The sequence below is a fragment of the Rhinopithecus roxellana genome, chromosome 19, assembly GCF_007565055.1.
Source record: "Rhinopithecus roxellana isolate Shanxi Qingling chromosome 19, ASM756505v1, whole genome shotgun sequence".
Taxonomy (NCBI): Eukaryota; Metazoa; Chordata; class Mammalia; order Primates; family Cercopithecidae; genus Rhinopithecus; species Rhinopithecus roxellana.
Window position 1 is genome coordinate 69,412,808 of NC_044567.1, and position 21,368 is coordinate 69,434,175.

Sequence of the window (21,368 nt, forward strand, 5' to 3'; positions counted from 1 at the left end):
CAGCAGGTGCCCCCAAAGGTTCATCTGTGCCACAGCTGAGGCCTTCCTGCTGAGAGCTTGCCAAACACATGAAGAAGGCAGAAGGCTGAGAGTCCCCATTCTACATAGCAGGATCTGAGAAGCTTCAGTTAGGACTTAGGGCCAGGAAAATATGACTCCCTCAAAGAACTAAAATTCTTTCTCCCTTATAATAAAGAACTAGGTAATTGATAATTTCCTTTTGTGCCACGGCTATCAGGAAGCTCAGAGATCACATTTACCCTCATGGCTCGTATACATTTCTCCAGTTTTCATCTTTGGCATTTAGATTCTTATTTTCCTACCCTCATTATTTAAAAAGCTGCCTCAGATTATTTCCCATAGAGATAAGGCAATAAAGGCCGGGCGCGGTAGCTCATGCCTATAATCTTAACACTGTGGGAGGCCGAGCCGGATGGATCACCTGAGGTCAGGAGTTTGAGACCAGCCTGGCCAACATGGCAAAACCCCCGTCTCCACTAAAAATAAAAATACAAAAATTAGCCAGGCGTGGTGGCAGGCACCTGTAATCCCAGCTACTCGAGAGGCTGAGGCAGGAGAACCGCTTGAACCCAGGGGGCGGAGGTTGCAGTGAGCCAAGATCGCACGATGGCACTGCAGCCTGGGCGACAGAGTAAGACTCTGTCTCAAAAAAAAAAAAAAAAATCATTTCCAGAGCCTAGCTCTGTCCACAACTCCATGAACATGAATGAATGAAGTTTCCTCTCTATTTTCCTTTAGGGACTGTTGTGCTACCCAACAGGGCTGAGATAGCCCAGTGGGGATCAGAGCTGGACTAAGTTTGCAGGGCCCCAGACAAGTTCCAGCCTCCCCTTTCTGGTCTGTCATGACTCTGGACAGAGCTCCAGCCCTTCCAAGGCCCAGTCTTCACCTGCTCGGGTTCCTTGATTTGCCAGTTACCTCCATGGCCCGTTTTCCAGGCCACTAACCTCTCTGGCTTAGAATGAAGAAGGATCTGACTCTGCTGCACCCGTCTCCCTCCACACCCAGGTCCCAAATAACCAGGCCACACACCGGGTTTCAAGTATCTGTCTCTTCCTTTCACTCTCTCAAAAGAAAAAATAAATAAATTGCAGAAGGCGGCAGCATTTCCAGTCTTCCCTGGCTCCCGGACACCCGACCCCCGACCCCTGCCCCCCACCCTCCCTCCCACATTCCCCACTCCCTAGACCCATCCCTCCCTTTTCCCCAAAAAAAATTCCCAGGAAAAAAAAAAAAAAAAAAAAAAGCCACATTTAGACCTTCCACTCATGCAAACCGGCAAAGAAAAAAGGTGGGGGCGTGTGGAAGGCAGGGGCCAACGGTGGAGTCCCCTGCTTCTCCCCCCAAAAAACCACCTTTGAGAAGAAAAAAAGTGGAAAAAATAAATGAGAAATCAAGGGACATGGGGAATTATGATGAGGGCAGGGGTGACCCCAGACCCTGCCTCAGGAGAGAGCGGAGGCCTGTGGCCCTGCATCCCTGCAGCGGGTGCTCCTCGAGGGGGCCCTGACTTCTGGAATGTGTGTGGGAGAAGATGGGGGAGGGCAGGTGGCCCCCGGTGGGTCTGTGTGTGCATTGGGGGCGGGCGGGGGCGGGGATCCTAAGGAGCAAGGGCTCGGAACCAGGAACCCAGCTCCCCCCCCAGACCCCAGGTTCCTGGCATTCAGGAGCCCAGTTCTGGGGTATGGGGATACATGCAGAGGAGTGTCCCCCCTCCAATAGGCTGGATCCAGTTAGAAAGGAAATAAATAAGAAGGGGTGGGAGGGAGGCCGGGGGAGCCAAGGGCTTGGGCAATTCAGTCCAGACCAAGGGCCCAGGTGATGGAGGCAGGGCGAGTCCAGGCCAAGCCAGGGCAGGAATCAGAGTCTCTCTCGGGCTGGAACCCAGATGTAGGGGCCTGAGAGGTCCTCGATGACACGCTTCACCTTGTGGTAGATCTCCTCAAAGCTGTCACCCTCCACGATGGCTGGGAGTGGGGTGGAGCAGGGAGTAAGGCCAAGGAAGGGCCAGAGGACACCTGGCCAAGGGAGTGGCACCAGCCCAGAGGAAGGGGCACCTCTTTCTAATTCTCCAAGCCATGAGCCATGAGGCTGCACCCGCCCAAAGGGGCACTTTTTTTTTTTTTTTTTTTTTTTTGAGACTGAGTTTCATTCTTAGTGCCTAGGCCGGAGTGCAGTGGTGCGATCTCAATTCACTGCAACCTCCGCCTCCCGGTTCAAGCAATTCTCCTGCCTCGGCCTCCTGAGTAGCTCGGATTACAGGTGCCCGAAAACACGCCCTGCTAACTTTTGTATTCTTACTAGAGACAGGGTTTCATCATGTTGGCCAGGCTGGTCTTGAACTCGTGACCTCAGGTGATCCACCTGCCTCGGCCTCCCAAAGTGCTGGGATTATGGGCGTAAGCCCCCATGCCATGCCCACAGGGACACCTCTTTCTAAACCATCCACTGGGAGTGGTGGGGGAGCTCTTTCTAATCCGAGTAAAGGCACCCTACGTGCTGGCAACAGCCTTGCTGTGGCCTCACCTGAGAAGCACTCTGTGAACTCCTGCTCCAGTTTGGTGGCTCTGTCGAAGGCTTTGCGGGCTTGCTCCTCTGTGATCCGCTTGTTAATCTCTCTGTGAAGAGGGAGGGAGAGCAGGCCTGAGACTGGGCCCACCTGACCCTGCCTTTTACCTCCTCTATCTAGGAATGTTAAGTTGCAACTAGTATTCTTCTACTTGGAGCATGTAGCAAAAAAAAAAAAAAAATACAATTCCCAGTATCCTCTGGGGCCACAGATGAGACACCCCCCCCCCCCCACCCACAACCGCCCGAGCCAGGTGTGGCTACTTCAGGGACATTTCCAGCGCTTCATCCTTCCAGCCTTCAGCCCCAGAGACGGGATTCGGACTCCAACTCCCAACAGCCCTGGAGGCCCTGACTCGCCCCAGCTGGTATACCCCAAGGGCTGCTGGAAGATGTAGTCCCCTCTAGCCCAAGGCAGGAGAGGAGGGGAAAGGCCCGATTCCCCGCATCCTCTGGGTTCCAGGTCTCCTGGATTCCAGGTTCTGCTGGGTTTCAGGAATCCCCTTCTGGGGGTTGCCGAAACCGCTGTCCAGCGTTCTGAAGGGAGAGTTGACTGCAGAGGCCTTGTGAGGCCCAGGGCCACATGTGTTGGGGGAGCAGAGGGGAGGCCCCCAGGACCATACTCACAGCACATTCTCCAGGGAGCGGGGGCGAATGAAGATGGCGATGGGGTGCAGGTGGGCCGCCTGCAGCCGCCGCACGGCATTGGCCGAGACATCAAGGATGCAGTGCTTCCCCTGGGGGCAGGCAGGGTGGGCGGAGGGGGGCCAGCAAGTGGCGGGAAAGGACAGACAGCGGTGCCGGAGGGACATGGGACAAGGAGAGGTGGGGAATGGGAGGTTGGCCGAAGGGGAGTGACATGGATGTCAAGAAACACGGGGGCAGAGAGTCAGGCAGGAAGAGGGCATGGACAGAGTAAAAGACAGAGAAAGGAAAAGGAAGATGGAGAGCACGGGAGAGGGCAGGGACAGGACAGAATGGAGGAAGGGAGCAGCACCAGGCAGACAGGGACCCAAGAGATGGTGGCAGAGCCAGGGCAGCAGCGAGTGGGGCGGGGTGTGCAAGGCAGAGGTGACACAGGCCAGAAGGAAAGCCAAGAAAAAGGAGAAAGGAAGTAGGATAGAGGGAGGAGGGAGGGGAGGACGGACAGAGGACAGACAGATGGAAGGAACAAGGAGACAGATGGGAGGGAGGGAGGCAGATGGAGAAAGGAACCGTGGAGGGAGGGAGGGCAGGGTGGGGAGCAGTGGGGAAAGGAAAGGAGTTAGCGGAGGAGTGGAAGAGGGGAGCGGGGCCCCAGGAAAGGGTGAGGCAGGGGAGAGGACCAGAGGGGAATCAGGAAAAAGGGAGGGACCCAGTGGGGAAGGCCAAGCCACCAAAGACAAGGCCATGGGAAGAGAGGAGAAATGGGGCAAGGAGGAGGGAGTGGGGAGAGAAAGAGGCCAGATGGTGATGGGAAATTTGGGGTCAGGAAGCAAGGGAGGCGGGAGAGAGAGCAGGGGCAGAGAGCAGGCGGTCAGAGTTGCCCAAGAGGAGAAGGAGGTGGAGGAGCGGAGTCGAGACCCAGCAGGGAAAGAGACAGAGAGAGAGAGAGTTAGAGAGAGCTGGAGGGAGGCAATGGGGTGGGGAGAGGGGAGAAGGAAGAGGACCAGGTGCCCGCCAGGTCCTACCTGCTCTGCCACCTCTCGCACGGACTGAACGCTGGTCCCATAGAGGTGGCTGTTGTACTGGCCGGCCTCAATGAACTTGTGCGCCTGAATGTCCTTCTCCATTTTCTCCCGGGACGACACAAAGTGGTAATCCCGGCCATCTATCTCATACTCCCGCTTGGGTCGTGTCGTATCTGCCAGGAAGTCACCCCACCCCCCAAAGATCTAACCACCATCCCTCTAGCTGAAATCCTGCCTCCTTCAATCAAACCCCACAGTGCCCAGCGGGTCCTTTGGTGAAAGGGAGCTTCCAGGGAGACCAAGACTGCAGAGGGCCGGAACCGCTTCCCCTAGCACCCTCCAGGGCCTCCAAGTTTCTGGCCTGGGCATGGGTACTGTGAAATGAGAGGGTGGCTGAGAAGCACCCATTCTTGCAGAAACCCTGTATCCCCCTACACACCAATCCCCCAAAGGCTCTACCTATGGCCCCAGGGATGGGCCTCCTCCGTCCCATCCCCACCTCCACCTTCTCCTCCATCCAAGGCCCCAGCACTCACGGGGAACACAGGATCCAAACTTGTCGGGGAACTCGGAGAGAAGATCATCGTTGGCGCGGTCCTTGGTGGGCCCAAGGATGATGATGGGGCGAGCATAGTGCACTGCGGAGAGAGCCTGGCTTAGGCCGAGTACAGGGTTGGGGGAGCAGCAGGCGCTGGGGCCAAGGCAGGGGCCAGGGCTCACCTTCCATCTGCGTCACTGTCTCGTAGCTCAGAACCGAGTCTTCTCGACCTGGTGGGAGGTGGGGCATCTGCAAGGGGCTCTGAAACAGGGGACCTGGAGCCCTGTCTCCCCCTTGAGGATATCAAAAGCAGCTCAGTGCTTCTCTCACCCACATCTTCCCAAACTGACCCTACCTACCCTGTGATCCAGAGCTGGAGCCCCAGTCCTAGGAAGAAAAAGCAGGCCACGGGGTTAGTTACAAGCTCAGCTCCATGAGCCCTCACGCTTCCACCCAGGCTCACACCCTCCTCCACCTACCTTGGCCTTTAACCTTGACCACTCTCGTCGCTCAACCCTGTGGGATACATGGAGAGATAGGCGGGTGAGGGAATGCCCAGTGAGGAACCCTGCTGCCCCCACGCTCCAGGCCAGCTGACAACCCCTTCTCCTGCAGCCCTGGGCACTGTACTCCTCAGTGAGGAGTGGTCCTTCCCAAAGGCTCATGGGAGCCAGGGTCCCCAGGACGGCCCAACAGACAAACCGCTAGGAGTTCAGGGGGCAAACCCATCCCCTGTTGGCTGCCCACCCTGGGGGACCTTGGCAACTTCAGTGCCTGTGGCAAGAAGGCTACAGAGCCCAGAAGCCTCACCGCCGTTTGCTGGGGATGAACCCAATGTCGTCGGTCTCACTGTCAGAGTGGACCCGCCGTGCCTGCCACCACTCCTCATCACTAGCATCGATGACATGCAGCACGTCCCCAAAGCGGAAGCTCAGGGCCTGGCTCAGGAAGCCGCAGTCCTTGGTCTTGTCGTAATCAAACAGGGCCCTGGAGGGCAAGTGGCTATTGGTCAGAGCCCAGCTGAAGACTCCAAGAAGGATGCCCCAGTCACCCTTCGGTGACAGAGGTCTGCAGACGGCCCTCCCATGAGTGCAATGGATGCTGAGGAACCCAAAACTGTGTGGGGACCAAACGCTGACTATAACTCATAATCACCACAACTGTTAGCCACAACATTCAGTCCACACTGAGTCCAGCTTCCAGAGGGAGGGCTCGAACTCAACCCTCTCAAGAAAGCAGCTTGCAGTACACATGCACGTCATAAAGTCACAGGGGTACAGCCAGGCGTGGTGGCTCACGCCTGTAATCCCAGCACTTTGGGAGGCCAAGGCGGGTGGATCACGAGGTCAGGAGATTGAGACCATCCTGGCTAACATGGTGAAACCCCGTCTCTACTAAAAAAAATACACACACACAAAAAAATTAGCCAGGCGTGGTGGCGGGCACCTGTAGTCCCAGCTACTCGGGAGGCTGAGGCAGGAGAATGGCGTGATCCCGGGAGGCGGAGTGTGCAGTGAGCGGAGAGCACGCCACTGCACTCCAGTCTGGGTGACAGAGCAAGACTCGCATCTCAAAAAAAGTCACGGGGTAACCTTCAATCTGCCCAAATTCATAAGAAAAAGAAAGGTCCCGTGTTTCCAACTAATGATTACCCTTACCAGTATCAAATCTCTATCAGTAAGTCACAACCCCTGAGGTCAGAAACAGAGAAGGAACGAAGACGCAGAGGAAAGCAATGGGCCTGGAGAGGAGGGAGGAGACCCCGGGCCCCCTGGGAGTGTGACAACCACATGATGCTCCCCCTGGGAGCCACCACACAACCCCTGTGGTCACTGGGAGTCAGAACAACATTGGGGACCAACTGGCCCCAAGCAGGGAGGAAGAGCAGAGCAAGGGCTCAGGCGGGAGCCAGCGTCTGGGTGGCCGGTGATGCCACTCAGCAAGAGGGAAACTGCTGGCACAGCAGGACGGAACACAGTTCCACAGCAGGATGCTGAGCTCAGCGTGGGACATGTTGAGTGTGGGATGCCTGTGGGACATCCCAGTGGAGATGGCCAGAAAGCAGATGGCCAAAAGTGCAGGTCTTGACCTCCAGAAAGAGGTCAGCCAGGGCCAACAGCTCCGAGAGACATCTGCAGAGCGGAGTGGCAGACGAGGCCATGCAAGCCACAGGGCCAGACAGGGAGAGAAGTGGGGGGTGACCTGCGGGGGCGGGAGAGAGATGTGCTTTGGCAGAAACCTAAGCCACAAAAAGAGTCAATGGAGACGAGCCCTAAGAGGGGAGCAAAATGCCACTGGACAGATGAGGGCAGGAACCACAGAGCTGCAGCCCACCTCTCTGGGACTGCCCACAATACCGCTGGAGAGACGGGGGCAGGCACCACAGAGCTGCAGCCCACTTCTCCAGAACTGCCCACAGGGACGTGAAGGCTGGGGCAACACTCCAAATACCCTAGAGGACCATGCTCCACCAAGCATTAACCTTTGAGATCCCAAACTGTGCGGTGGCCTGGGAGTCCCAAGGAAGTGCTGGGATGACCAGGGGCTAGAAGACAATTGGAATACTTGGGGTAGAGGCTATTTTCCCATCGACAGGGAGTATTTCAAACGTTAACTTGTGCAGCGAAGCCCATGAACCCTCGCTGCGCCTCAGGCCTGGGGTGGGGAGTCAGAGCAGGCAGGGTAGAGAGGAGGAGCGGCTGAGGCCCGGGCCAGGCATAGAGTGCCCAGGAACGCAGAGGGGCTGAGGAGCCCAGCCCAGGGAGCCTCTGACCTGATGTAGAAACCCCTTTTGGGGTTGCTCCGCAGGGAGGCAGTCCCTGAGCCCAGGCTGCTGTTCATGAGCTGTTCCCGGAGGTCGTGGATCTTGGCCTCGAATCGGCTGTACTCTGAGGAAGGACAGGGAGGTTCCTGAGCTCTGTCCCCATCCTACTGCCACTCGTCCTCCCCTACTGAAGCCATCAGCTGAGGAGGCAGAGTTCTAAGGGCCATTTTAGCTCACAAGACAAGAACTTCTGGCCTGGTACCTTCTGGTTTATACTGAGCGATGATCGTAACTGTCTGACCCGCATTCTTCAGGGCAATGGCAGCTTGCTCGTGGCTGGCATTTCGGAGGTCAACACCGTTGACCTAGAAAGAGGAGGACAGGCTGTGTCACCAGAGACAGAAGGCAGCACTTCTGGGTCCAGGTGGAGCAGGGAGTGGTCCCGCAAGAGGACTCGGCTGCAGCCCACCCAGGCCCCTCCCCAAGAGCTCTGCGCTCTGCCCTGAGGGGAGGGGGTGGTGCAGGTAGGGGCAGGCCTTCCCTCACCGACAGGATCTGGTCCCCCTTCCGCAGCTCCCCACTGAGGTCTGCAGGGCCCCCGGCCAGGATAAAGGAGATGAAGATGCCTTCACCGTCCTCGCCACCCACGATGTTGAAGCCCAGGCCCGTGGAGCCCCGGTGGATCACAATTCGCCTCGGTTCTCGGGGAATGTCTTCCTCCCCGAGCAGGTCCTTGGCCACTGGGGAGTAGCGCCGAGGGGAAGTGGGGGTCATGGCTGTGGGGTAATCGGTGCCCAGGTAGCTGCTGTGACTGATCTCGTTGTCCAGGTGCTGAGAATAAGCTGAGGAAGACACAGGGCAGAGATGAAAGTGCCTGGAGGGAAAGAGCACCCACCACCCAACCTTCTCCCCAGGTGCCAGGAGAGCCAAAGTCAGGTGGAAGGGAAGTTATTCTCTCAGAGACGCCGAGGTGGGGTGGTAAGGGGATATCAGATCACAGTGACGTCAGGGGTCAGGAATTTAGAGGTGACATTACAGGCTGGTTGTCCTAGAGGATAAAGAATTTAAACATCACATGTCCTCAGTATGCCAGGGATGGGGAAGTCAAAGGGAACATTAATATTATGCTTTGGGAGTTTTCTTTTGGTTCCTGTGTCACTCAAATCTCTTAATCCATAAAATTCTTCTCCCTCTTTTTCCCCCCCAACTCTCTGCCATCCATTTGTTTAAAAAAACTAGGTCATTTCTCTAAAAGAATTTCCCACATTCTATGAGGGAAATTCTTTTTTTTTTTTTTGAGAAGGAGTCTCAGGCTGGAGTGCAGTGCCATGATCTCGGCTCACAGAAGCCTCTGCCTCCTGGGTTCGAACAATTCTCGTGTCTCAGCCTCTCGAGTAGCTGGGATTACAGGCATGCGCCACCACGCCCAGCTAATTTTTGCATTTTTAGTAGAGATAGTGTTTCACCATGTTGGCCAGGTTGGTCTCGAACTTCTGACCTCCAATGATCCACCCGCCTATGCCTCCCAAAGTGCTAGGATTACAGGTGTGAGCCACCTTGACCAGCCTATGAGGGAAATTCTTTTTTTTTTTTGAGGCGGAGTCTTGCTCTGTCGCCCAGGCTGGAGTGCAGTGGCGCGATCTCGGCTCACTGCATGCTCCGCCTCCTGGGTTCATGCCATTCTCCTGCCTCAGCCTCCCGAGTAGCTGGGACTGCAGGCACCCGCCACCACGCCCGGCTAATTTTTTTGTGTTTTTAGTAGAGACGGGGTTTCACCGTGTTAGCCAGGATGGTCTTGATCTCCTGACCTCGTGATCCACCCGCCTATAATCCCAAAATGCTGGGATTATAGGTGTGAGCCACCGCGCCCGGCCCTATGAGGGAAATTCTAACAGGGAAATTACTGCTTACCCTCCTGTGGTTTGTTTAGCCTATGCCTCTGCCCCTGTATCTCCTGTAAACTGGCAGTTCATCCTGGAGGCTTGATCAGTTTCAAGTTCAATTCAGAGGTTTTTTTTTTAGTAAGTCCTATATACTTCATAGGTAGCGCTATGTTCTTCCTATGGCATCACCACAGGATACAATGTCTGGTTGTCTTTCTGTCAGGTAAGATTAATGGTAGGTTCAGGTTCGTCAGCCCTGTCCATCCATTATATGGCGCCCCATCAGCCTTTCAGGTGAGTTTTAGCCACATTGACAATCACCACCTGGTTCTGATATGTATCAGGGACTGCAAAATGGTGATATTCTACTTCTTTCTTTCTTTGGAGTGGGGAGCATTTATTAGTGGGAATTCTTCTTTAAAAAAGAAAAATCTTAGCCAGGCACAATGGTTCACGCCTGTAATCCCAGCACTGTGGAGGCCAAGGCAGGCAGATTACTTGAGGTTAGGAGTAACCTGGCTAACATGGTGAAATCCCGTCTCTACCAAAAATACAAAAATTGGCTGGGCATGGTGGCTCATGTCTATAATCCCAGGTACTCAGGAGGCCAAGGCAGGAGAATTGCTTCAACTCAGGAGGCGGAGGTTGCAATGAGCCAAGATTGTGCCACTGCACTCCAGCCTGAGTGACAGAACGAGACTCTCTCTCTCAAAAAAAAAAAAAAAAAAAAAAAAAAAAAACAAAAAAACCCTCCAGCTTGGATAACATGGTGAAAGCCTATCTCTACAAAAGACAAAAGTTAAATGTTACCTGAGCATGATAGCACTCGCCTGTAATCCCAGCTACTCGGGAGGCTGAGGTGGGAGGATCACTTGAGCCCAGGAGGCGGAAGTTGCAGTGAGTCAAGATCATACCACTGCACTCCAGCCTGCTGGGTGACAAAGCAAGACCTGCCTCCAACAACAACAACAGAAAACCAGCCCTGTGTCAACCTATTGGTTACTCTCTGAGGTAGTCTGCACACTAAAGGGAGGATAAATGCATGCCTCTCTCTGCATGCCTCTCTCCCTTTATTCACCAATTTCAGAATGAATGAGATTGCCTAGCATCCTCCAAAAAAAAATTTTTTTTTTTTTTTGGGGGGGACGCAGTTTCACTCCTATTGCCCAGGCTGGAGCACAGTGGTGCAATCTCGGCTCACTGCAACCTCTGCCTCCCAGGTTCAAGCAATTCTTCTGCCTCAACCTCCCGAGCAGCTGGGATTATAGGCGCCCGCCACCACGCCCGGCTAATTTTTTGTGTTTTTAGCAGAGACGGGGTTTTGCCACGTTGGGCGGGCTGGTCTCGAACTCCTGACCTCAGGTGATCCGCCCGCCTCGACTTCCCAAAGTGTTGAGATTACAGGCGTGAGCTACCACGCCTGGCCAAAATATTTTTAAGTATTATTATTACCTTAAAGATTTTAATATATTTAATGAGTTCTCACTGACCAGTATAAGCCTCTTCAATTTGGCTCCTGTGTCTTTGCTGAGAACCTATTAGTCTTGGATACCTTCCTTGCTCTCTAGTATGAAAGAAGTTAGAAGCTCATCTTATACATTTATTGCCAAAGATTTTAAATTGACCCTTCTTCTGACGATCCCAGGTTCCTTTCGGTAGGTTATGGTATTTAGGAACAGTACCATGTGATTTTAATGTGGTTTTACAGTATTATTTCATATTTTGTAGGGGCTGCCACACCTCATTATTCTTTTCCAAAATGTCTTAGCTTTTCCCCCACACAAGTTTTTCCAGTCGAATTTTAGTATCAACCTTTCCCAGCAGGGAAACAACATTAAAATTCTGATTAGGATTGAATGGAATGTAGAGATTAATTTGGAGCCAGTTGAGATCTTTAGCATATTAAGTTTTTCCATCCGGAAACACAGTGTGACTCTTCACCCCTTCCAATCTTGTTTTGTCTTCAGTAAAGTCTTGTCATTTTCTTCATACAAATCTTATATTTCTTGTCAAGTTTCTATTTCTAATAATTTTATAGAATTTTTTTCTATGGCAAAAGGGGTCTTTTTATTCACTACATCTTCTTTTTGCTGAGAAGTTACTAATTCCTGTTATTTATCTTACAAATAGCCACATTCCTTTTTTTTTTTTTTTTTTTTTTTTTTTTTGAGACAGAGTTTTGCTCTTGTTGCCTAGGCTGGAGTGCAATGGCATGATCTCAGCTCACCGCAACCTCCGCCTCCCAGGTTCAAGCAATTCTCCTGCCTCAGCCTCCTGAGTAGCTGGGATTACAGGCGTGCGTCACCATGCCTGGCTAATTTTGTATTTTTAGTAGAGAGAGGGCTTCTCCATGTTGGTCAGGCTGGTCTTGAACTCCCAACCTCAGGCGATCCACCCATCTCGGCCTCCCAAAGTGCTGGGATTACAGTCGTGAGCCACTGCGCCCGGCCTGTTTTGTTGTTGTTTTTTTTTTTTTTTTTTGAGAAGGAGTCTCACTCTGTTGCCCAGGCTAGAGTGCAGTGGTGCCATCTCAGCTCACAGCAACTTCCACCTCCTGGGTTCAAGCAATTCTCTGCCTCAGTCTCCCGAGTAGCTGGGATTACAGGCATGCACACCACACCCAGCAAATTTTTGGGTTTTTTTTTTCTCTTTTTTTTTTTTTGAGACGGAGTCTTGCTCTGTCACCCAGGCTGGAGTGCTGTGGTCGGATCTCAGCTCACTGCAAGCTCCACCTCCCGGGTTCACGCCATTCTCCTGCCTCAGCCTCCTGGGTAGCTGGGACTACAGGCGCCGCCACCTCGCCCGGCTAGTTTTTTGTAGTTTTTAGTAGAGACGGGGTTTCACCGAGTTAGCCAGGATGGTCTCGATCTCCTGAACTCGTGATCCGCCCGTCTCGGCCTCCCAAAGTGCTGGGATTACAGGCTTGAGCCACCGCACCCGGCTATTTTTGTAATTTTAGTAGAGACGGGGTTTCACCATGTTGGCCAGGCTGGTCTTGAACTCCTGACCTCGTGACCCACCAGCCTCGGCCTCCCAAAGTGCTGGGATTACAAGCGTGAGGACACTGCACCTGGTCTTTTTTTCTTTTCTTTTCTTTTTGAGATGGAGTCTCACTCTGTCGCTCAGGCTGGAGTGCGGTGGCATGATCTTGGCTCACCACAACCTCTGCCTCCCAGTGTCAGGTGATTCTCCTGTCTCAGCCTCAGGATTAGCTGGTATTACAGGCGCCCGCCACCAAACCCAGCTAATTTTTTTTGTAGTTTTAATAGAGACAGGGTTTCTCCATGTTGGCCAGGCTGTTCTCAAACTCCTGACCTCAGGTGATCCACCTGCCTCAGCCTCCCAAAGTGCTGGGATTACAGGACTGAGCCACCATGCCCAGCCAACAAATAGCCACATTTTAACTTCCCATGTGTATTCCGTTAATTCACTTAAATTTTGATCTAGATGCACAGTAGTATAATTTACAAATAAAGATAATTTTTTTTCCCCTTCCAAATGTAACTATTCTTCTTGTCTTGTTACACTGTCTGAAATCTCTAAAGTAGTGATTCTCAACTACCATAATTTTGCTGGGGCAATTCCGTCACATTTTTTATTGTTATGACTGAGGGGGAGGAGTACCACTGTCATATGATAGACAGAGGCCAGGAATGCTGCTTAATATCCCACAAGGCACAGAACAACCCCCCACAATGAATAGTTTATTGGGTCCAAAAATGCCAGGAATAACATTGAGAAACCCTGCTCTAAAGCAATGAAGGATAACAGCAGTGGGAAGAGGCATCCTTGCCTTCTTCGTAAGTTAACGGAGGCTGGGCACGGTGGCTCAAGCCTGTAATCCCAGCACTTTGGGAGGCCAAGGCTGGTGGGCCATGAGGTCAGGAGATCAAAACCACCCTGGCTAACATGGTGAAACCCCATCTCTACTAAAAATACAAAAATGTAGCCAGGCGTGGTGCCGGGCACCTGTAGTCCCGGCTACTTGGGAGGCTGTGGCAGGAGAATGGCATGAACCCAGGAGGCGGAGCTTGCAGTGAGCCAAGATTGCGCCACTGCACTCCAGCCTGGGCAACAGAGCAAGACTCTGTCTTAAAAAAAAAAAAAAAAAAACCATACATATATATATACACACAAAATTAGCTGGGGTGGTGGCACATGCCTGTAATCCCCGCTACTCAGGAGGCTGAGGCAGGAGAATCGCTTGAACCTGGGAGACGGAGGTTGCAGTGAGCCAAGATTGCACCACTGCACTCCAGCCTGGGCAACAAAAGCGAAACTCCGTCTCAAAAAAAAAAAAAAAAAAAATTAGCCGGGCGTGATGGCGGGTGCCTGTAATCCCAGCTACTCGGGAGGCTGGGGCAGCGGAAACACTTGAACCTGGGAGGCAGAGGTTGCAGAGAGCCGAGACTGTACCACTGCACTCCAGCCTGGGCAACAAGAGCAAAACTCCATTTCAAGAACAAAATAAAAATTAAAATTAAATGTAAAAATAAGTTAATGGACACACTACTAAAATTGTATCATTATAAAATGTTCATTACCGGTTCCTGATAACTAGTCTTCACCATCTTAAGGAAAATTCCTCTGTTCCTAGTTTACTAAAAGCTTTCATCCAAAAGAGATGGTGAATTTCAGCAAATGCCTTTCTCACATCTATTTGAGATGATCGTATCGTTTTCTCCTCTCGCTCTGTCACCAGTCTGGTGGGCAGTGGCACAATCATTGGCTCACTGTAGCTTCCAACTTCTCGGTTCAAGCGATCCTCCAGCCTCAGCCTCCCAAGTAGCAAGGAGTATAGGCATGTGCTAATTATTTTTATTTTTTGTAGAGCAAGGATCTCGCTATGTTGCCTAGGCTGATCTCAAATTCCTAGGTCTCAAATCCCTAGGTGGTCTCAAATCCTCCCACCTTGGCCTCCCAAGTGCTGGGATTACAAGCATGAACCACCACACTTGGCCTCCCTTAACGTTTTAACATACGAATCATATTAAGAGATTTCCTAATATTGAGCCATCTTTAGTTTTCTGAAACTAACCCTATGTTATTCCCTTAACATGCTGCCATGTTTGGTTTGCTACTATATTATTATTAACTCTTGTATCTCTATTCAGAAGCAAAACACATCTATGCTCTCCTTGTTTTACGTTATCCTTGTGACCATTTGAACATAACTCGTAAAATGAAATGTGAAATCTTTTTATCTTTTCCTATACTCTGGAAGAGCAGAAGAATTATCTATTCCTTGAGAATTTCATAAAATTAGCCATAAAACCAACCAGGTTTTGTGCCTTCCATGGGAGAGATCATTGACGATCTTTTCTAGCTCTTTTATGGTAATTGATTTTCCATCTCTTCTCTGACAACAGCAAGGGTCAGAGGTTAGTGGCTATTTCATGGGGAATATCTGAAGAGGGACAGCTACAGGGATGTCATGAGACTGCACGTCATGGGTTAAACGGGATGGGTCATGGGGAGCTTTGGCGTTTGAAGGGCTCTCACAGGTTGTGATGTCTGGGGGAGCATAGCTGTCACTCAGGTAGGCATTGCTGGGCTTGGCCACCTTTAGGTAGACAACATCATACGTGTTCTTCAGGGCTGCCACAGCATCTTCATGCATGACGTCCTCTAGCCCCACACTGTTGACCTGGAGTCAAGGAAAGCAAAGCTCAGACAAAGCCACAAATGGCCCAAGACAGATGCACTGGGATGAAGTGATGAACTTGTGCCTGCCAGGGCTAGTAGGTGAGACCCAGATTTGGGCTAGAAAATGGGCTAGATGGGGTCCTCACCGCCAGGATCTTGTCTCCAATCTGCAACCTCCCATCCTTGTGGGCAGCACCCCCTTCGATGATCTTTGTTACATAGATGCTATTATCTCCTGGGATGTGCTGGTTCCCTACGCCCCCTGCGATGCTGAAGCCAAGACCTGGATGGAGGGGAGGCCAGAGGTGGGTGCCCAGGTGCCCAGGAAGCAGGCTTGGGGGCACAGGACAGTTGGGATGGGGGTGAGAACAAAATGAGTTACTACCTTTAGGCCCCTTGATGAGCTTGATCTCCATGACCTTCTCAGCTGGGGGCTTCCGGCGCATGACATAGAGGCGAACGATGGAGCCTGCCTCTTTGAGGGCCTCCACCGCTGCTGAGTGGGTCACCTCGCGCACGTCGACTTCATTTACAAACAGGATGCTGTCGTTGACCCTGGAAGCAGCAAGGTGGGCCTGAGTCAAGAGCTTCCTGCTGCCCTGGCCCTCCCTCTCCAGGGACCAAGCATCCTAACCCCTGTATCCTCTCCTCACCTGAGGCGGCCATCCTGGGCCGCAGCCCCACCAGGTATGATCTTGGTGATGAAAATGGACGGGTCGTCACCGATGTGTGGGTTGTCAGTGCCACCTGCGATGCTGAAGCCCAGACCTGAGTTACCCTGGGCGAAGGAGGGGAAGAGGGTCAGCTCCCCTCACTGCCCAAGTCTGGCAAGGCAAGTGGGGTGGGAAATGGCTTGGAGCAGCCAGAGCAGGAAGGGATAGGGTGAGGGGCTGGCCACACAGACCACATGGGCAGAAAGAAAGGTACAGATGAGGGGGCAAGGAGACTGCCAATGGAGGAGCCTGCTCACCCTTTCCAATGTGATTTCCTCGTATTCCATCTCCCCCTCGGTCCCGTTCACCTGCAACTCCAGCACGGGACAGAAACACAAAAGCAGTGAGACAGACATTCCTGCCGCACAACCTGCCCGTCATCTGCTGCCCTCCCTTACTCCCTCCTTCCTTCTGCAATGGCCCCAGCCCCAAAATCTAAACAACTCACATATCCTGGGGCTTCTAGGGTATCTGTGTTGACAATCACAGGGGGAGAATTGGCCTGTTTGGGGAAACAAGAGACAAAAAGCCACCTGAGCCTTGACTCGAGAGGGAGCCCGTAACGGAGGGTCCCATCAGCGTGGCTACCCTTTCACCTCTTAGCCAAGCCCACTCTGCCACGCTGAGAGCTGCTCAAGGGCCCAGTCTCAATCCACATCACACACACACGCACACGCGTGCACATGCGCACGCACACACACACGCACAGATGCACACGCACACGGATCTAACTCTGCCCAGCCCGGGGCCCCCTGCATGTGGAAGGAGGTGTAGGAGAAGCGGGAAGGGAGACAGCCAGACGGAGAGGGGAGCAGCAGATGGCAAAGAGTGGGGAGAGGGGGGTAGGCTTGGGGGAAGGGAAGCTTCTCACCGGATGTAACACCACAGGGTGTTACATGCCTTATGTGCTACACATGGACAACCCAGGGATCATGTCCACCGGGTCCTGGTCCCCACTTCCTACCCCATCTCCCCCAATTCCCCCATATCTACCCAGATATTTTCATAACCCTCCCCTAGACTTGTCCCTCACCTTCACACACATTTGTCCTAAACCCTGTACCCCGGGAATCCGGGGTTCCCCCAGCTGCAGACCCCTCCCTTGGTCTCACCAATCAGACGTCCAATCCACCCCTTCCTCTAGGGACCGTGTTGCCTAGCAACGGTATCTAGGACCAGCCAAGACCCGGGGAGACCCACCTCCAGGAGGCCCTGTCGTCAGGACAACAGGGGGGTGGGGCGTGGCCTGGGGCCGACCAAACTCCTGAGCGCAGAAGGTTTCCGCTAGCCCCGCCTCTCCTGCCCTGGGCCCCGCCCAGCGTTAGCCAGGCCGAGAGGAGGCCGGGCTGAAGAGGTTTGTGGGCGCAGCGCATTCTGAATAACCTGCCTTCCTCGCTCCCCTACGCCCCTCACCCTACGCAGTGCAAAGGACGTCAGGAAGGAGGAGTGGTGAAAGACATCCGGGTCCTATCCCGCTCATCTATTCCCTCCCCCAACTGCATTCGGGAAGGGGTTAAAGTGGGGCGTGCCCAGGTCCCTGACGTCAATCGCCTGGTCTCTAGACTCCCAGGCGGGGCCAGCTTTAGGCCGGTCCTAGGGGCTTCCCCAATTGCCAGGGCAACCGAAGCCACGTCTCTATGGCAATGGGGGGAGGCCGCCAAGAGCCTCCTTCCGGGGTCCCCAACCTACTTCCTCCTTAAAGAAACATGTATTTGCAGTAGCCCAAGCGCAAGGAATCCCCAGTCTCCTTCCCGCTCTCCCCGTCCAAAGGGGTCCCTCCCCTCTCCTACTGCTATTTCCCAAGCCTACAAACTACCAACCATTTTCAAGCTGTATCATAGATTTCACACCCATAAATCGATTAACACCACCCTCCAACCCTTCACATCTCAGCAAATGCTGTTGTCCAACCAACAGGCACTGACTGCCAAAATCTCATCCACGTGTTCATCCTCCATCCCATAGCCTATCCTCAATCCCCATCCCATCCCTATCCTGGAACCTCCTTCCCAGCACACCCACCTTCATCCACTACGACATTCATTTGCTTCCCATCCCTATCTCTGCCCGCATCCCACACGCTCCATCTCCATCCCTGTCTCGCTCTTCAACATCCATCTTCCAACCCTAGCCTCCAGCCTCCATTCTCCATCCGCTTCCCTGGCCCTATTGCACCCTCCAGCCCCATCCCTTACCAATGTCGTGGCCTAATCCTCCATCCCAATTTCTGTTTTTCTTTTTTTCCCGAGACAAGGTCTCGCTGCGTCACCCAGGCTGGAGCGCAGTGGTGTGATCATAGCTCACTGCTGCCTTGAACTCCTGGGCTCAAGCAGTCCTCCCACCTCAGCCTCCTGTGTAGCTACAGGCACATGCCACCCCACCCAGCTACTCCATCTCAATTTCTGCTTCCCCAGAGAGTGTATCACCATTCTCCCTTACCCTGCCTTCATACCCTCAAGATTATTCTCAAGTAACAATCTTACACTTCTCAATCAACTCCCCCTCTCTTCTGAAAATTGGGGCTTCTCTTGTTCCCCGGGTGAGGCCTTGTCCTGAGACCTCCACCCCATGCTTATGGCCTCCAACATTCTCTCCCTCCACCCTCTTCTGCTCCTAAGCTTTGATCCACAGTAGCTCTGTACTAACTACCACCCCTCAGGCTCCCTACCTCCTCTTCCTCCTGCTCAGGGATTTAATGGCCCTGCCTTACAAAAAGCATCTCTAGTCTTCTTTTCCTCACTCCTAGCATCCACAGAATTCACACAAACACTCTGTACCATCCCTGTCTCCAGGGCCTTCCTTTCCTTGCTCTGTCAGCTCCATTCACCGCCCTGATTTCACAGTCTTATCCCTATCTGGCCCCTGACCCAGGACCTCTTATCTTCCTGTTCCCTAACTCCTGTCTTGCCAGTTCTCACTCCAGAACCTGCTTGCCCGCTCCCTAGGCTCAGAGACCTCCTCCCCATCCATCTTCTTGGTGAAATGTCAGCAACTTCCCCCTTCCCAGAGCATCCCACAACATCCTAGAATCCCCACCCTGACCCCACGGTGTCCCCTCAATCTCACAGCTTGCCTGGTGCTCTCCAGTCCTCCCCATCCTGTGTCCCCAGAAAAGGAGACGGAGGGAGGGGAAGATGGAAAGTGGAATGGAGGATGGAAGTTCCCAGAAACCAGGCCTCCCGGGGCTGGAGAGAGGAGGACGCTGTGAGCAGAGAGGAGAAAGGGAAACAGGTGGTGGGGGATGATGGAGGGGGCAGAGGGGGACAGAAAGAAGATATGCAGAAGTGAGAACCCAAGAGGATGAGAGAGGGGAGGAGGAAAAGAGAGAAGGTGAAGATGAATTGGCAAGAGGGAACATGGGAAAGGGGAGCTGGCTGATGGAGGGAGAGGACTGATGAGGGAAAGGACTGATCAGGCCGCAGCGGCCTGAGCTGGGGATCAGGGAGAGGGAGAGGAGAATGCGTGGGAGGAAGAGAGAGACAGCATCAAGAGCCAGCCAGTCAGCCAGCAGGGAGGAAAGGCTGCAGAGCGGGGAGAGAGCTCAGGAGTGGAGCAAAGGCTGGGGCAGGGGACGAGGCAGCAAGGCCCCACCATGTGAAGTCTCAGGCCAGACAGATGGAAAGGGCTGGAGACTCAGGGACAGGGCGAACCAGGCCCAGAGGCGGGGGTAGGGGGAGGAGGCGGGGAAGGGACAAGAGCAAATGAGGGCAGCAGGCGCTTGGAACAGAGCTCTGGACACAGAAAATGGAAACAGAGGTTGGGGGTGTGAAGGAATGAGGAGGTCCCAGGCGTGGGGGGCTTCCTGGGGGATGCACACACCTCAACAGACACGCATACAGCGCACGCACACACATGCATACAGCACACGCACCCATGCACAGGCACGCACGCGTGCACACACGCGCAGGCACACACACACATACAGCACACGCACACAGGCACAGGCACGCGTGCACACACACATTCTTGCTTTAGGCTCGACATCCACTCCCATTGGCTTGGCCTGTTTCTCCTCTGTGGGACAAGGTGTTTCCAGCCCCCCAAACGCCCCCTCCCCCAGCCCCAGGAGCCCACGTCCCAAACCCCCACCCCCAGTTCCAGCATACCCCCCACGCCCCCACGGCTCTCTCTCACCCTACCGGCCCTTGGGGATTGCTGCAGCTCCGAGGCTCCGAGGGCCGCACTGGGGAGGGGGCCACCAGGGTCTCCTACCTTGAAGGGGGAGAGGTGGGCGTGGCCCACGACCCCGTGGCCAGCCTCGAGGTGGGACAAGTTCCTCTCCGCCACGTGCACCAGCTCGGGGGCGTTTACCTGGTTGGGGAGGTGGGCCGGGCTGTGCTCCAGAGGGGGCGTGTCTTCATCTTGGTAGCGGTATTTCTGGGGATGGGAACGGAGGTGTCACTGGGGCCGGCCCGGTGCCTCAGGCTCCAGGCTGGCCGCCCTGGCCGCCTCCACTTCCCCCAGCCAGTACAGTGCGGAAGGCCTTGGGGCCTGACCAGCTCCTCCCCCTCCCTCTCCTCTAGCCCATTGGCTCCCCTCTCTCCACTCTCCCGACAGCCCCCTCTCCCGCCAGGGCCTCAGCACCTCTCATCAATTCCAGGTCCCAATCAATCCCAGGTCCTAATCCCATCCCCCAACTCCTACTCCTCACATCCAGGGACACCGGTCTTCTGGCGGGCATAGCCCCTCTGGCATCTGTGTCTTCACCCCTTTCCCTGCCACCTTCATCTTCGGGTCCCTCCAGCTTCTCAGAGCTCTAGCTCCTGACACTCATACCTCCATTCTCTGCATCCAGTTCCCAACTTTCTTGCTTCTCTCACCATCTCAGACTCACTCTTGTTCTAGCTTCCCCTCCCCTACCCCTCTGGCTGCTCCTACTCTGCATGGCATCCTCCCCATACCGCACTTCCATGGCCTCAGTCTCCCCATTGCAGCCTCCACCCCACAGGTGATTGGCTCTCCTTTACCTTGCACTCCTTAGGCAAAGACTGAAGTCAGCCCCTTCCACCAGAAGGTACTTGGCATCAGCCCCCGAGATAGGGCAAGGCTAAGCCTGTCCAGTTTACTGCCCTTGCTGGTTTCCAAGCAGTCAACAGAGGGGCCCTGGGAGTCTGGCCCTACCCCTACAACAGCCCACAGTCCAGCCAGCTAATCCGGATATGCTAGAAGGGCGTGGGCTGGGGGAGGAAGGGTAAGAAGAGAGACAGCAGGGCTCAGGACAGGGGCAAGAATGGGTGCCAGCCTCCCTGGTTGGGGAGGAGGGTAGCATGCTGAGCCTCAGAGTGAATTCCTGGTCTCCCTCTGGTCTTTTGGGGTGAAAGGTCCAACATGGCCCCTGACTCCCTGCCCAGTTAATCTGCTGCCATCCCAAGGGCCTCCTGTGCTAGCTTAATAGGGACAACAGTAAAATGAGATTAACTGGGGGCCAGAGAAGGAGGAAAAGGGCAGATGGAGACAGCAGAAGAAGACAGCAATTCTGCCTGGGCCATTCCACGTCCGCCTCTGCCCTCTCCTGCTCCTCTCCTCTGGAACATGCCTCTACAGAGACAGACCCTCCAAGCTTCA

The 21,368-nt window shown here is 53.9% G+C and overlaps 1 protein-coding gene across 8 annotated transcripts in view; it reads right to left on the reverse strand.

Annotated features, from left to right (window-relative positions):
- Positions 1-1,057: 1,057 nt before the first annotated feature.
- The window catches only part of DLG4 (discs large MAGUK scaffold protein 4), a 28,517-nt gene continuing 8,206 nt past the window's right edge, over positions 1,058-21,368 (reverse strand). The window contains exons 2-20 of one of the 8 annotated variants that reach the window (XM_030922991.1): positions 20,115-20,180; positions 16,252-16,305; positions 16,061-16,111; positions 15,744-15,868; positions 15,476-15,645; positions 15,237-15,373; positions 14,947-15,091; positions 8,108-8,403; positions 7,824-7,926; positions 7,571-7,685; positions 5,608-5,784; positions 5,277-5,313; positions 5,157-5,184; positions 4,980-5,027; positions 4,796-4,897; positions 4,260-4,432; positions 3,217-3,326; positions 2,548-2,639; positions 1,058-1,988 (exon numbers count right to left, since the gene is read on the reverse strand). In XM_030922991.1, the coding sequence (XP_030778851.1) occupies positions 1,882-1,988; positions 2,548-2,639; positions 3,217-3,326; positions 4,260-4,432; positions 4,796-4,897; positions 4,980-5,027; positions 5,157-5,184; positions 5,277-5,313; positions 5,608-5,784; positions 7,571-7,685; positions 7,824-7,926; positions 8,108-8,403; positions 14,947-15,091; positions 15,237-15,373; positions 15,476-15,645; positions 15,744-15,868; positions 16,061-16,111; positions 16,252-16,305; positions 20,115-20,180 (2,136 nt within the window). In that variant the 3' untranslated portion in view covers positions 1,058-1,881. The other 7 variants (XM_030922990.1, XM_030922989.1, XM_030922988.1 and 4 more) reach the window with 7 other exon arrangements.